The following is a 17,690-nucleotide window of genomic DNA, read 5'->3' as shown; positions in this document are numbered from 1 at the left end:
AATATCCAGGGAAAATTTCGGACAGCTTATCTCAAAGTGAAAAGCAGAAGAGAAAGCTAGAATGTTAGAATCCAGCTAGTAGAGCATTTTGTAGTATTGGGGTGGCCCTGGGCTCTCTCCCTAGCACCACATAAAAAAGCAGTTAAATAACCTGCCTTCTGTGTGATGTTCACATTTCTCTCCTTATAAGGACCTACTCAGAAACAGGATTTAAGGAGAGCATTATAGAAACTTCTAACTCAAAGCTTATGGGTAAAGACTTGACTCCATTAGCAAAGTCTGGTTTGCTATAATTAGTATCTAACTTTTCTTAATTTATTACCTCTAATTTACAATAGCTCATATTTAATGTTTTTGCCAACAACATTTATTTCAGAAGTGAAGCCTCACTGTTGCTCTTTCAGAGGACTCGAATTTAGTTCCCAGCACCCACAGTGGGTGGCTCACAGAAGCCCGTAACACTGGATGGATCAGAGGGTGTAACACCCTCTCTTTCTGGCTTTGGTGGGCACCCTTAGTCACACACACACACACACACACACACACACACACACACACACACACAAATTTTTAGAAAGAAACGTCCTGATTGTTGACTACCAATGATGAAAAACAGGAAACAGAGTCTTTGTGCTAATACAGGCAACTAATCACAACAGACACATTACAAGCAAACATACCCCAGTCCCAGAAGTCTTTAGTGTAGTAAAACCTGTATTCTTGTCATGAAATAATTTTATCTGCACCAGTAAAATTTCCTATCTTGATAAAGCTGTAAGCTTAGGTTGAAAGTTTCATGTACTTTAGAGAAAGGTAGGTTTGGTTTGGTTTTAAGGGTACATCTCACTCTGCAGCTTAGGCTGGCTTTGAGTTCAGCGGTAATCTTTCTATATCTGCCTCCCACGTGCTAGAATTATGGGTACCAGCCACCACACCTAGCTTGAGAAAGATGCACTCTTTCTAACACAACACATTTCGGTTTGAGGATATTATCTAAAGGTGAATGAATAATTGTCTTCTTAAAGGAGCTTGTTTGTGCAAATCCTGGTATCATACCAGCCAGATAGGCCTTAATGCACATTAGACCATTTAGAAAGTACGTGAAAACCTTTAAAGCTCTTGGGTCACATGTTCATAAGTTCATTGTCTAATACCAGGCCTCAGTTTTAAGCCTCAAGCTCTGGGGAACAGCTTTACTCACATTACCCACAGGATGAGCCTTCTGAGTATAGGCCAAAAAGAAAGAAAGGAGCCACAGACATGAGCTCTTCTCAAAATACAGCAATGCACCGACATTCCAGACACAGGGCTCTGAAAGATGGGCAGCTAATGGGGTTATAACTCTGTTGTGTCTTGCTCTTCGTTTAAGGCATAACTCCATCCGAAGGCAACTCAACCTGTCGAACCCGGACTTTAATATCCAGCAACTCCAGAGGCAGGAACAGCTGACTGGGATTGGTAGAATTAAACCAGAGTTATATAAACAGAGGTCGCTGGACAACGATGACGGGAGGAGAAGTAACAGCAAAGCCTGTGGGAAACTGAACTTCATTTTAAAATATGACTGTGACTTGGAACAGCTCATCGTGAAGATCCACAAGGCTGTCAATCTGCCCGCCAAGGACTTCTCTGGGACCTCAGATCCTTATGTCAAGATCTACTTGTTGCCTGACCGGAAAACCAAACACCAAACTAAAGTTCACAGGAAGACCCTGAACCCTGTATTTGATGAGGTGTTTTTATTTCCTGTTCCTTACAATGACCTTGAAGCTCGGAAGCTTCACTTCTCCGTGTATGACTTTGACCGGTTCTCTCGCCATGACCTGATTGGTCAAGTGGTGGTGGACCACTTTTTCGACTTGGCTGACTTCCCCAGGGAGTGCATCCTCTGGAAGGATATCGAGTATGTCACCAACGTGAGTCTAGCATTCCTTCATTGGGGTGAGGGGGTTGCTTCTTTGTTTCCATGGAAACAGTCTGCTTACATGTTTTATTTGGGAACAAACTATAAAATTCACATTGATGTCCTTCTATTCTTTGGAAACTCCTGGTGTCTTTGGAGGGATGGGTTTTTAACAGCATTAACTTCGATATATACAAGAATAATTTGCTAAAACTATTAAGGGATCCCTTTCCGGCTTCTCTTCTAACATGGCTGTTCTCTACTTCTCCTCACATTTTCTTGAGCGTTTCAGGTTTGTACTACCTGGGTCATGGCACCCTGTTCACTGTGTTCTACAGCTGAAAGTCCACTGCCTGACTGACAACACCAAGTACTCGCCTGGGTTTTCCTAGTGACTCAAAAGTGTTTCCAGGGTCAGATCCTCATTTTTAGCCCTGAGCTTGGGAGTGGTTGAGGAGAGTTAGCATCGGAATTTTAAACGTAAAAGCCATAACTTAAAATTGTAAGAGAGTCAGTCTGAAAAGCTGGCAAAACTGATCTAGAGAAGGTTACATCTCATGTCAGGTTTAGGAGAAGAGGCAGAGATCATCTGTAGCCATGTTTACGTTTCAAACCAGGGGATCCCATGAGAAATTTTTACTCCATTTACAACCTTGTTACTCCCTACTTAAGCTCCAGACTGAGGAAAACTGAATTTTCTTGGGAGGAAATGATGCATATTTATTTCTCCTGATCAGATTCCCTGTGGTGACTCTTAGTGTGCTTTTCTCAAGGCCGGCATCACCTACCTCATCTTGGCATCCAAAGGGACCAAGTGTCACAATCTTTATCTAACTCAGGAACTGATTGATTAATTTCCTGGGATTGAGCCTTGAGTGAGTCAAAGACTGTCTCTGCTCAAGAAGAGGAACCCCAGGTCTCTACCACTGAATCAAGTACCCTCAGGGTCATGATGCTTTTTAGTCTCCAACACATGCATGAACTAGACTTCCTCACCCTTAGTCACTATCTCTCTATACTCTAAGTCCTGTGCTAGCTTCATCATGGTATGTAGGTAGAGAAAATGTGGCCAAGCTTGTGTTGGCCTCCATCTTCATATCTGGAAGGAAGAAAAGGTGTAGGAACAAGCAGTTGATAAAACTGAAGGGATTTGTGATATTGGGAGAAGGAACCAACCTCTTCATCTTGAAAAGCTATAACATTTGAATATCCAAAAATGGATCCTGAGGAGAGCACCGATTATCTTTATATCCCTGTTGCTAAAATCAGGAGGCAACTGAGAAGGCTTAAACAAACAAAATAGGCTGCTTGTAGTAAGGTAGGGGTATCCTAGCTCCTTCATCCCTGGGTGGGGTATGTGCCAGATCTATCTAAGTGTAGAAGCTTTAGCTCTGATGGTGAGCTCTGAGGAGGTCTGGTCCCTGGGTCAGGTGGGGAAGCATTGTTATCACTATCCAGCCAGACTCTAATGTTCTGGCAAGCAGAGCCAGAATTAGATGGAAGAAGTTCCAGGAAGCTCAGTGGGGGATCCTCCTGGAGTTACCGTCTAGGGTTTTATGGAGAGAACAACAGTATGTGTGCAGAGGCTAGCCACTGTCCGCACGAGGCAGGCTCCTGGTCTCCTCACAAAGGATCTTGTGGACCAGGGAAAGAATGGCTCTGAGGTAAGTCTCCTAAAATTAAGAGTTTCTAGACCGTTGTTGGGAAATCCTGGATTGCAGAGGAGTTAAGAACGTGCAATTCATCAAGAAGCATTTACCCAGGTTTTTGAATGGCCACAGGAGAGGGAAGGTGCTCTGAGTGGAATTGCAGACTGTTTCATAATCAGTCTCATAATTTTTAATGTGTCCAGAAACTGAGCACAGAGGTCTTAGATTTGCTGCGGTTCTGCTTTTATATGCAGAAGCACCAAATGCATACCAGAGGAACAATGAACGGGTAGTTAAATGAGCAGACAGGGATACACCAGCTGAACCAGACAACACTTTGATACTTTCACACGAGGCGTTCCACTCCCATCACCCCTTTCATACCCTGAGCTTGCTCACATTGTGACAGGCGAATTGAAGTTTGTTCCTGCTGTTCATGGCCCCTCTTTGAGTTGCCATTCCACACTCAATGTTAATTATAACATGTAACAATGGAGATGACTGCAGTAGACGCCCTTAGCATGTTTTCATGGTATACAACATCCATTGTTCAACATATGACAAGTTAGTATTCTTTCTGGAAGGATTTTATCCATTGGTTTTTATTTGATGGGTAAATGTGTTTTGTTTCCATGTGTGTTTGTGTCTGGTACCTATGGAGAGCAGAAGAGGGTGTTGGATGACCTGGAACTGGGGTAACAGGTAGTTGAGGGCAACCATGTGGGTGCTGAGGACTGAACCATGGAGTCATTATTCTATCCTGTTACCATTGTTATACTGATAACGTTTGTGTTATTAATTTGTGATTCTGAATAGCATAAGAGATTACTTTCATGTCTACCCACAAATTAACAGGTACCACGATCTTTGATACGAATATTCAATATTTCCAAGTGGTTAAAAGGCCATTTCCACAGTGGCTCTTCAGCAGATCCCCTGCTGGTGAGATGTCACTATCCCGAGTTTCTTACTAGCTCTAGATCTCCTAACGCTGGTTAGTGGATATGTGTGTCCATGGGAAATATCTAAAAGATTGTTTTCTTCTTGACTGCCAAGGTTGGCCATCTCTTTATGTGTTTATTATTTTAGCTTCCTTTATTTCTGGGGGACTGCAACTATACTTTACTGGTGGTATTCAAGAGAGTAGGGAGGGCTCCCTAGGCCCTTCCTATTATTATGGGGGTCTGGGATGGAAATTGTGAGGGAGATGCTCATGTTTGGGGCTGAGTTGGGATGGAACTCCTCAGCAACTGAGGGCCTCTCTCTTGCTTTCAGTGTCCTTGCTGGGGATTGGGTGGTCCAGGGTTTTTTACTTCTTAGAGGTCATGTAGGCCATGAGGTCCACCACCCTGTTGCTGTAGCCATATTCATTGTCATACAAGGAAATGAGCTTCACAAAATTGTCATTGAGAGCAATGCCAGCTCCGGCATCAAAGGTAGAAGAGTGGGAGTTGCTGTTGAAGTCACAGGAGACAACCTGGTCCTCAGTATAGCTCAGGATGCCCTTTAGTGGCCCTCGGCTGCTGCTTCATCACCTTCTTGATGTCATCATACTTGCCAGGCTTCTCCAGGCAGCATGTCAGATCTGCAACAGATACATTGGGGGTAGGAACATGGAAGGCCATGCCAGTGAACTTCCCATTCAGCTCTGGGCTTATCTTACCCACAGCCATGGCAGCACCAGTGGATGCAGGGATGATGTTCTAGGCTGCCCCGTGGCCATCAGGCCACAACTTTCCAGAGGGGCTGTCCACAGTCTTCTGAGTGGCAGTGATGTCATGAACTGTGGTCATGAGCCCTTCCACAATGCCTAAGTTGCCATGGATAAACTTAGCCAGAGGGTCTAAGCAGTTGGTGGTGCAGGATGCATTGCTAACAATCTTGAGCGAGTTGTCATATTTCTCATGGTTTACACCCATCACAAACATGGGGGCATCGGGTGAAGGGGCAGAGATGATGACCCATTTTGGTCTCACCCTTCAAGTGGGCCCCAGCCTTCTCCATGGTGGTGAAGACGCCAGTGGACTCCACAACATACTCAGCACCAGCATCACCCCATTTGATGTTAGCGGGATCTCACTCCTGGAAGATGGTGCTGAGCTCCCCATTGATGACAAGCTTCTCATTCTCAGCCTTGACTGTGACATTGAATTTGCCATGGGTAGAGTCATACTGGAACATGTAGACCATGTAGTTGAGGTCAATGAAGGGGTCATTGATGGTGACAATCTCCACTTTGCCGGATCCTGAGCAGAAGGCAGCCCTGGTAACCAGCCACTCAATACGGCCAAATCCGTTCACACCGACCTTCACCATCTTGGCTCTGCACTGCACAAGAAGATGTGGCTGTCTCTGGAACAGGGAGGAGCAGAGAGCCCTAGCTTTTTTTCTTACATGCAATACTGTCAGCATATTCTTCTGGGGTTTTTCCTGTGTTGATCTGACTTCGCTTTACAGTCTGTATACAAGTCTATGTTATATGAATTGTAGTCAGCTGCCAGCTTATGGCAGTGTGGTGGCTTATTATTTTTTTAAAGATTTGTTTATTTATTAATTATATGTAAGTACACTGTAGTTGTCTTCCGACACACCAGAAGAGGGCACTAGATCTCATTACAGATGGTTCTGAGCCACCAATGGTTGCTGGGATTCAAACTCAGGACCTCTAGAAGAGTAGTCAGTGCTCTTAACCTCTGAGTCGTCTCTTCAGCCTGTGTGGTGACTTATTATTGTAATGTGTTATTTATTTGTGTGTGCCAGGGTGAATGTGTATGCACATGTGCCAAGTGTAGAGGTCAGATGACCTTAGGGCGTTAATTTTAACTTTGCATCTTATTATCTTTAGTTTTTGCTACCATGCTTCTAGGCTAGCCTGCCCTTGAGCTACTGGGTAATTCCGTACCTGTTTTCCATCTCACCACGGGAGTCTGATGCATGCGCCATCCAGCTTCTGGGGCTGGAGCTCCAGCCTTCAGGCTTGTGCATCCCTTTACCCACTGAGCCACCTGTCTAGACCTAATGGTCATAATGCCTATTGTCATAAAATAAAGCACTGTTTTCCATTGTGAAGTAGCATAATTATGTCTTAATTACAAAATCTTAGTATGCTGTTAATGTTTCTACTTTGTTTTCTATTGAAAATCTGAAAGTTTATGTGTTTCAGATAGGGCCTCATTATGTAGCCCTGGCTGACCTTGAACTCACGATTTAGAGATCAGGATGGTTTCAAATTTATGATATTACTGCTTCTGCTTCCTGAGTTCCTCCTGATTTTAGGAGGATGGTGCCATGCAAGGCAGAAATTTTGAAGTTTTGATGAGTGTGTGTGTGTGTGTGTGTGTGTGTGTGTGTGTGTGTGTGTATGTTTGACACAGGGTTTCTCTGTGTAGCCCTTGGCTGTCCTAGAATTTGCAGTATAGACCAGTGCCAAGTTTTGACATTTTTTTTAATTAAAATATATTTACATAGTTTTCTCCTTCTTTCCTAACTCTTCTGTGTATATCCCATCCCAATTTTCTCCAATTTATAGCTTCCAGTCTACTTTTTAAGTTGTTGTCATGCATAAACACATAAATAGATATATTTACATGTATTCATGTATATATACACATACGTATATACTCATACATATATGTATATATACATACATATATACACACATGTATATGCATATAGAGATGTGTATGTATAAAATATAAATTTGTTTTCCTAGAACAGATTTTTTTCATCATGTAACACGGAATCATCTTAAACTGCCTACTTTGGCTTCCATTACAAGATCTCTTTGGTTGGTTTACTTAGCAGATGTTGCTTTTACACAGTTCTCAAACCCGAGAAGTCTAAAATCACTACTGATGAGGCTTCCTCCCTGCCTTCCCTGGTGAAGAGAGCTCAAGCTCCAGCCATATAAAAAGGACACTACTTAAGAATATACTACATGGTGCCCGAGGACCAGACGCCCAGGCACTCTGCCACCTAGTCCAGCAGATAACCTGGGGCACAGGCCTGGGGAGGCTGCGGCATGAGCACCCAAAACACATACACTGCTTGGAGGCGGTGCTTGTGGCAAAAGTTCCTTTCCTGCCCACAGTAAGGGAGTATCAGGAAATGCCTGCCTGGAAAGGCTTTGCTGGCAAACCTGACACCAAGTAGGTCTTCCACCTAGACCAGCAGGTAACCTGGGGGCACAGACCTAGTTGAGGTTGTGCAGTGAGTACCCAGAGCACAGACAGTGCTTGGAGGTGGTGCCCAGACGGTGTCAGAGAGAATCTTGATCTGCGTGGGAAAGGTGGTTCTGGAATATCAGCTCCACAGGCGCTTTTACTCCTGGACCAGAGGTGAACCTGACACAAAGGCCCAGGAAGGGCACACCATGAGTTCTCAGTGAGCAGAGAGTGCTGTACTCACTAGAAAAGGGTCCATTTTGGCCTGGACAAAGAGCCAGATCCCCACCACTAGTATTCAGGACCAGTGGGCAAAGGGCCGAACTCACAGAGCAGCCTCACAGAGCTCTCACACCTGAGCCCACAAAGACAACCAAGTACCTGCCACCGGAACTCACTGCTTGCACACAAAAAGCTGAACACTCAGAAGCAATTTTCTTCCTGAGCCCACGGGCCCTTAGATCCACAGGAGAGACAGGTGCCAGTCACTGACAACAATATCACATATAACCACAGACAACAAGATGGCAAGAAGAAAAGGGAAGAACTTAAGCAATGGAAACCAAGACAACCTGGCAACATGAGAACCCAGCTCTCCCACCACAGCAAGCAGTGGATTGCCCAACACTCCAGAAAACGAAGACTCAGACCTGAAATCATACCTCAAGATGATGATGGAGATCATCGAGAAGAGCATGAATAACTCCCTCAAACAAGTACAGGAGGACAACCATAAACAACTAGAAGCTTTTAAAGAGGAAACACAAAATCACTCAAAGAACTCAAAGAACTATAGGAAAACACAACCAAAGAAATGAAGGAATTGAAAATGGAAATAGAAACAATAAAGAAAACACAGAAAGAGACAACGCTGGAGATGGAAAACCTAAAAAAAGGAATCAGGAGTCACAGATGCAAGCATCTCCAACAGACTATAAGAGATAGAAGAAAGAATCTCAGGGGCTGAAGACAATATGGAAAACATAGACAAAACATTCAGAGAAGATGCAAAAACCAAAAAGCTCCTAACCCAGAATGTCCAGGAGATCCAGGATACAATGAGAAGACCAAACCTAAGGATAATAGGAATAGAAAAGAGAGAAGAATATCAACTAAGAGGCACAGTAAATATCTTCAACAAAATTGTAGATGAAAACTTCCCTACCCTTAAGAATGAGATGACCATGACCATAAAAGAAGCCTACAGAACTCCAAATAGATTGGACCAGAAAAGAAATTCTTCCCGACACATAATAGTCAAAATGCCAAGTGTTCAAAACAAAGACTACCAAAAGCAGTAAGGGAAAAAGGTCATGTAACATATAAAGGCAGACCAATTAGAAGTTCACCTTACTTCTTAACAGAGACTATAAAAGCTAGAAGATCCTGGACAGATATCATACAGACCCTAAGAGAACACAAATGTCAGCCCAGTCTACTATACCCAGCAAAACTGTCAATCAGCATAGATGGAAAGACCAAGATATTCCAGGACAAAACTAAATTTACACAATATCTGACCACAAATACAGCCCTACAAAGAATAATCGATGGAAAACTCAACACAAGGAAGGAAACTACATCCTAGATAAAGCAAGAAAATAATTAAGCAAGAAAACCAAAAGAAGAAAGACACAGAGACATAATTCTATGTATAAAAGCAAAAAACATATCAGGAAACAGCAACCACTATTCCTTAATATCTGTTAACATAAATGGACTCAATTCCCCAATATAGAGACTTAGACTATCAGACTGGATACATAAACAGAATCCAGCATTATGCTGCATACAGAAACTCATCTCAGAGACAAAGACAGACACTATCTCAGAGTAAAAGACTGGGAAAAAACCTTCCAAGCAAACGGCCCAAGGAAACAAACTGGAGTATCCATTCTAATATCGAATAAAGTAGATTTTCAATGAAAAGTTATCAAAAAAGATATGGAAAGACACTTTTTACTCATTACAGGGAAAGTTTATCAGGATGAATTCTCAATCCTTAACATATATGCTCCAAATACAAGAGCAGTCATATTCATAAAAGAAACCCTACTAAAGCTCAAAACAATCATTGCACCACACACAATAGTAGTGGGAGACTTCAACACATCATCCTCATCATTGGACAGATCATGGAAGCAGAAACTGAACAAGGACGCAGTGAAATGAACAGAGGTGATGGACCAATTGGAATTAATAGACATCTACAGAACATTTCACCCTCAAACAAAAGAATACACCTTCTTCCCAGCACCTCATGATACTTTCTCCAAAATTGACCATATAGTCAGTCATAAAACAAGCATCAAAAGATATAAGTAGATTGAAATACTCCCATGTGTCCTATGAAATCACCATGGACTAAGGGTGGTCTTTCATAACAACAAAGACAACAAAAAGCCCGTATACACATGGAAGCTGAACAATGCTCTAATAAATGAAGGCATGGTCAAAGAAGAAATAAAGAAAGAAATAAAGGATTTTCTAGAATTTAATGAAAATGAAAGCACAACATACCCAAACCTGGATGCAATGAAAGCCATACTAAGAGGAAAACTCATAGCTCTGAGTGCCTCCAAAAAGAAACTGGAGAGAGCATACACTAGCAACTTGACAGCACAGTTGAAAGCTCTAGAACAAAAGGAAGCAGATACACCCAAGAGGATTAGATGACAAGAAATAATAAAACTCAGAGCAGAAATTAACCAAATAGAAACAAAAAGAACCATTGAAAGAATCAACGAAACCAAGAGCTGGTTCTTTGAGAAAATTAACAAGATTGATAAACCCTTAGCCAGACTAACTAGAGGGCAAAGAGAAAGTACCCAAATGAACAAAATCAGAAAGGAAAGTGGAGACATAACAAGTGAAACTGAGGAAACTGAAGAAACCATCAGATCCTACTACAAAAGCCTATACTCAACAAAACTGGAAAATCTGGAGGAAATGGATGAATTCCTAGACAGATACCAGATACTACAGTTAAACCAGGACCAGGTAAACCATCTAAATAATCCCACAGCACCTAAAGAAATAGAAGCAGTCATCAAAAGCCTCCCAACCGAAAAAATTCCCAGGTCCAGATGGGTTCAGTGCAGAATTCTATCAGACATTGATGACCTAATACCATTATTCTCCAAACTATTCCACAAAATAGAATCAGATGGAACACTACCTAACTAATTTTTCGAGGCTACAATAACCCTCGTTCCTAAACCACATAAAGACCCTACAAGGAAAGAGAACTTCAGACCAATCTCACTTATGAACATTGATGCAAAAATACTCAACAAAATCCTTGCAAACCGAATCCAAGAACACATCAAAACGATTATTCACTATGATCAAGTAGGCTTCATTCCTGGGATGCAGGGATGGTTTAATATAAGGAAATCCATCAATGTAATCCACATATAAACAAACTCAAAGAAAAAACCCACATGATCATCTCACTAAATGCTGAGAAAGCATTTGACAAATTTCAACACCCCTTCATGTTAAAAGTCTTGGAAAGAACAGGAATTCAAGGCCCATACCTAAACATAATAAAAACAATATACAGCAAACAAATAGCCAACATCAAACTAAATGGTGAGAAACTTGAAGCAATCTCACTATAATTAGGGACTAGACAAGGCTGCCCACTCTCCCCCTACCTATTCAACATAGTACTCAAAGTCCTGGCAAGAGCAATTAGACAGCAAAAGGAAATTAATGGGATACAAATCGTAAAGGAAGAAGTAAAACCATGACTATTTGCAGACGACATTATAGTATACTTAAGTGACCCCAAAAATTCCACCAGAGAATTTTTACAGGTAATAAACAACTTCAGCAAAATGGTTGCACAAACTAAAATAAAATTAACTCAAACAAATCAGTAGCCTTTCTCTACTCAAAGGACAAACATGCTGAGAAAGAAATTAGGGGAAAGATACCCTTAGCAATAGTCACAAACGATATGAAATACAGTTGTGTGTTTCTAAGTAAACAAGTCAAGGACTCTATGACAAGAACTTCAAATCTCTGAAGAAGAAAATTGAAGAAGCTCTCAGATGATGGAAAGATTTCCCATGGTCATGGATTGGAATGATCAACATTGTAAAAAAATGGCCATCTGACCAAGAGCAACATACAGATTCAATGCAATCCCCATTAAAATTCCAACTCAATTCTTCATAAAGAAAGAGTAATTTACAAATTCTTCTGCAATAACAAAAAACCTAGAATATCAAAATCCATCCTCAATAACAAGAAAACATCTGCGGGAATCACCATCCCTAACCTCAAGCTATATTACAAGGCAATTGTGTTAAAAACCTCATGGTACTGGTACAGAGATATGCGTGTAGATCAATGGATCAGAATAGAAGATCCAGGAATGAACTCTCACACATATGGTCACTTGATCTTTGACAAAGGAGCTGAAAACATTCGATGGAAAGAGGACAGCCTCTTCAACAAATGGTGTTGGCTCAACTGGCATTCATCATGCAGAAGAACGATAATTGACCCTTTCATATTTTCTTGTACAAAGCTCAAGTGCAAGTGGATCAAAGATCTCCACATTAAACCAGGTACACTGAAAGTATTAGAAGAGAAAGTAGGGAAAACCTTAGAACATATAGGCACAGGAGAAAATTTCCTGAACCAAACACCAATGGCTTGTGCTCTAAGGTCAAAGATCGAATACTCCAGAAACAACTCACAGGCCATATGAAGCTCAAGGAAAACAAAGGTCAAAAAGTAAAAGCCTCAGTTATTCTTAGGAAAAAAGAATAAGTGTATAGCACCTTCTCAGACTGTGGTGCACCTGAGACTATCATTAATAGTCCAAGCGTTAAGAAGATAGCCTTGTGGCAATTTTTGGTATTCAAAAATCATTATGTTTAATCTATACACACCAAGAAAACTGTTTCCATGTTATGTTCTGTACTACATGTACTTTATGCTTATGGTAACTATTAAGATTTTAATGCATGATATCAAACCTCTAAAAGAACTAAGTGTTGACAAAAATATATTCATATAGTGTTATGCTGAAATGCCTTAAAATTTGTACATGTATTTCTTTTTTTAAAAATAAAGCTGTAAGAGAAAAAAAGAATATACTACCTATACTATATATAAGAATATATTACATATGCTATATATAAGAATATACTAGAATCACCGCATATAAGAATATACTACATATACTATATATAAGAATATGCTATATAAGAACATACTACATATACTATATATAGGAATATAAGAACATACTATATACTATATATAAGAACATACTACATATACTATATATAGGAATATATTCTATATAAGAACATAGTACATATACTATATATAAGAACATAGTATATATACTATATATAAGAACACACTATATATACTATATATAAGAATATACTAGATATTACTACATAGAAGAATAAACTACATATTACTACATAGAAGAATATACTACATATAAGAATATACTATATATACTACATATAAGAATATACTACATATACTACATATAAGAATATACTAACTATAAGATGGCTACCATGGGGCCTCACTCTCATGACTTCATCTGAATCCAGCACTGTTCAAACCATCCACCCAATCTGCCATCATACTAGACAATCAGACTCTAGTTCAGTTTATCACACATCCACATTTATTTTTCTAAGTCAATAAGGGATTGTCTGGAGCATCTCCCCAGTACCATGCAGTGCGGTGAATGCTCTGACATCTGTGGGTTTCCATGTAGAGTGAATCTGCTTCTGGATGCCTTCTCCATCCATGGTTCTGCTTGTCTACATCTTCAAGTCACAGGGCTTGCCATTATTCCAGAAACTAGAAAAGCAAGCCTAGTCTCCTCTTAGTTTAGTTTTAGCTGATAATGATGTTTTTCACATATTTTTAGAGCACTCATCAAACAAAAAATTATTTCTTTCAGGATCTCAAACTATCAGTATTTTACAATAAAATAAAGATTTTTTTAAAGTTATAATATTTTTCCCTTTCATTTTCAATTTGTCTTAACCACATGCTGATATAATTCTGTAGTCTGCCCAGGGATTCTTAATCCTCAAATTCAACTGAAAATATTTTTAAAATGCATTTGTATGGCACTGATGTTGCATTATGTGTTATCCTAGAGGGGTTGGGTAGAGCATTTGCCTGTATGAGCAAAGGCTCGTTCCTGGCTGTTGGGAGTGTATGAAGTTTATGGGACAGATTAAGGGAAGTTTACCCCTTTCTATTCATAGTGTTCTTTCCATGTATATCGTCTTTATTTAAAGTCTTTCCTTCAGGTTTGTGGATTTTTTTACATAAAGATCTTGCCAGACTTATGCTAGATTTGTCCTTAGCGCTTCCCATTTTTGTTATCTTAAGTGGTAACTTCTAAAATAGCATTTCTATTACAGGTATATAACTGAAATTTTGCATTTCCTGTAGAATCCTTAATTCTTATAGGTGCTTCTTCATTGTCTTTGTAAATAATTAGGCATTTAGGAATTATGATGACTTTGTTGCTTTCTGACCTGTGCCTTTTCATTTCTTAGTCCTTTAGATTTTGTTGTTGACTAACATACAAACTAGGATATCTAGTGCGGTGGGAAACAGTAAATATTGGAAAATACAGGCATCTTTGACCTGTTCCATATTTTAGATCGACTGTCTTTATACTCCTGTATCATTTTTCCTAGAAGTATTTATAGGCACTTTCATCATATTCAGGCTGCATCTCTCTGCCAGGTATGGTTTCTCACACCATCAACTCTGTGTGAGTTGTGTTCCATCAACGCTGAAGAAACTGAAGCAAAGAAAAATCACAACCTGGGCTGCCTAGTGAAACCTTGTCTCGAATAAGAAGTCTCTCTCTGTTCCTAGTGGACTGACGTCAGAACTATTAGGAATGGTTGTCCTCTCAAATGATGTGATTTTGAGAGGATACTATCATGGTAAATAATGTTGATCAGTTTTCTAGTCTTCTAGCCTTCGTCCAGTCTTATGTTCCTAGATTAATCCAGCCTCACTGAACGTTGCTGAGTTCGGTTTGCTGGTGTGTTCTGCATTGATGCATTTGAGTGGTACACGGAGCTGCTTGTGTGCTGTTCTAAAAGCAAAGAAGTCAAGGGAGTTCGTATTTCATCGCCTCTATTGGACTACTGTTTTGGACCTTCTTTTCATCCCTGCTCAGTGCCCCCGGAGGCCTTGGGGTTTATTTGTCTCTTTCCATGATGTAGGCTAACTAAGCTTTGGCTTCTCCAGAAGTCCTCACAACAAAGAAGTCAGGAGTATAAACGTGGGTTGTCTGTCTCTTGGAATGTGCCTAGATACTAAAACCAAACCCACCTCTCCCAAATGTGTCCTTGTTTTGAGATTGTTTTTTGAAGGTTATTTTCTGGGAATAAAAGTTTAGGTGAATAAAATTCTCTGTTTACTTTGATTTTGGTAATGTGAAGCAATAACTCTATTGTTTGTTTCCTTTTAAATCAATATTTATTTTGCCATTTATTACTTTGTGTGTCAATTTTTCTTTTTTAATTGGAGATTCTTTTCCTTCTTAGTGTTCTATACTTAAATTATGACATTGCTAAATAGGCATGTTTATCCTGGTTACAGTAAAGTCCTGAATCTGAGCATCTTTTCTCAAATCAGTTCTGGAAAACTCTTAACTATTTATTTCTTTCTATTACCTAATATTTTCATATTAGCCTAGTTTATTTGGTCATCCCTTTCCACTTCAACATTCTTTCCATTTTTATACATACATATGGATACACATGTATAGATATATATGAATTTCACCATTCCATATGCAATTGCTTTTGTATGCCGTTCCTCATGGCTTCCACTGTGATCTGGGACGCTCTGGTTCTTTCCCTTGCCATTTTCATTGACCACGCAACAGATCTTTCTGCCTATTTTATTTGTGAATATAGGCTTATCTTGCTTGGAACTTTATAGCAATTTCAGTGTGTGCATTTAAAATACATTCCTCCAACCATGATTCAAAATTATAAGATGCCTAGATGTACTGCCCACATGTAACAGTTTAAACTAAATTTTGAGCTTTAGAGTTTTGGGTTGTTGGTGGTTTGCATTAAAAGAGATGATTTCCCCCTCCTTTTTCTAGTATATGTGCTGCTGAAGCAAGCACTGCCCCCCCCCCTTTTTTCTAAGGCAAGTACAAGACAGGATGAAGCCCACTCTCCACCTGTTTCATTTACCTTTTAAGAATGTGACCTTCAGGCTTTGGGAAGTTAGCTTTAGGCAGGACTGTCTCACAGTCCTGTGGATAGCAGGAGTTAAACACTAGAGTTCATTCCCTTCCCTCACCTCCAGTTCCAGGGCTTACTCGCCTCTGTGGATTCATGGTTACTGTTCCTGTCGCTGAAAAACTCTATTTCTGCCTCATTAGCTCTGCTGTGCACTTAAAGGGATTTTATAACCAAGTGTTACTTCTTACCTGGAGGAGTTTCTGTGAGTACTTGCCTTAATGTTGGAAACTGCTATACTGCTTGAAGCCTGTTCAAAAAAATATTGTTTTTTGTTTTGTTTGGTTTTGTTTTTTTACTTATACTAACAGAATACCATGTCCTTATTCATGGTTCAGCCAGGAATTCACAGCTGGAGAGCAGCTGGGTGGGAACCAGGGTCGCCTTGCAGCAGTCGCTGTGTCTCGTCCGAGTGGTGGGATATGTTGCTTTGCCTGTCTGTCCCATTTGCCTGCTAGCTCCTACCAAGCAATTCCACCCCACCTTAAAGATCAACTTTCTGAGTCCGGGATTGGGGAAAGTCTTTCTGATCTTTGCTTCCATGTCATTCCGAATGTCTACCGTTACATGCATTGTTTTCGTCTGTGCGTTTCTTCACTTCTATTTCTTCCTTGATTGACTATGCTGTGAAGTGCAAAAGCCAAGTAACCTTGTTCCTGATGGTACCCCACCTCCAAGATCGTGTCTAAAAGTAGATATTTGGGATTACCCCTATGATATGTTCTCTATGCATAGACCAGGCTAGCCAAGCATTAGCAATGCCCCTGCCTCAGCCTCCAGAGTACTGGAATTAAAGGTGTGTGCAACAGAATAATTCAAGACCATCTTTTATGTTATTAAGATAGTGAATAAAATGAAGTTCCTTGTGAAGGACTTATTTGGTGAGGCTCTAGGGATGCTGGGCTTGAAGATGTTATTTAGTGGGTGAACCCATGAACCAATTAATCCGTGTTAAGTTTTTTTTTATTTTATTTTTAATTTTTTTATTTCTCGGGAGAGATTGTGAACTTAATAAATATTCACATTAAGATAAAAACAATCTTCATGCTTCCCTGGGGAGGAATAAAATTGAAATTATTGAGTACAAAAATGATAGGTTTTGCTCTTATCCACGAAAACCAGATCAGTAGTAATAAAGTGGACCTTGGTGGTGATTTTTCTCAGTTGAGAGAGAGGAGAGCTCCTGGCCGGAGGTTCACATTTCAGAAAGCCTGAGTGTGGTGCTTAGCCGGAACACTGACCACCAGGCTCATGCCCTTGACATTTACTCCCAGATCCCTAGTCAGTTGGCCTAAAGTACTCCAGAAACCACTTTCTGGGTGGTCTGGGTTCTGGCTGGTGGCTCACAGGCTTTCTGTAGTCATCTCAGCCTCTTCCTAGGAGAGAATGTCACAGTTCTGGTGACAGTAGGAGATAAGAAATCCCCTTTCTGCCAATATGGCAGTTCAGAATGGGCCATGGCATTGCATAGGCCCTTACATTTTTCTAAAACTTTAAAATCCATGTTTTCTTTAAATTTTACATAGCCATTCCCATAAATTTGTAGTGGCCCAGTCTTGGGATTTCCTTATATTTTCCATGAGCATCAGACGTTTTCCAGATCTGACTGAGGAGGGTATGTGGTTCTGCCCAGACAGGAAAGGATTAGAGGGATGACCAGAGTGTGTGTCCTGCATGGATGAACATCCGGTTACAG

The 17,690-nt window shown here is 40.4% G+C and overlaps 1 protein-coding gene across 1 annotated transcript in view; it reads left to right on the top strand.

The window, feature by feature from the left end:
- SYT9 (synaptotagmin 9) overlaps nucleotides 1-17,690 on the top strand; it is a gene marked incomplete at both ends in the record, with an annotated part of 138,965 nt that overhangs the window by 67,737 nt on the left and 53,538 nt on the right. The window contains one exon of the mRNA XM_080913031.1: nucleotides 1,370-1,916. Within this exon, the coding sequence (XP_080769157.1) occupies nucleotides 1,370-1,916 (547 nt within the window). The remainder of the gene's footprint in view (nucleotides 1-1,369; nucleotides 1,917-17,690) is intronic.

This window comes from Micromys minutus (assembly GCF_963924665.1).
Source record: "Micromys minutus genome assembly, chromosome: 2".
In the NCBI taxonomy this organism is placed as follows: Eukaryota; Metazoa; Chordata; class Mammalia; order Rodentia; family Muridae; genus Micromys; species Micromys minutus.
The sequence above is the reverse complement of the archived record's forward strand: the minus strand, read 5'-3'. Positions and strand labels throughout refer to the sequence as shown.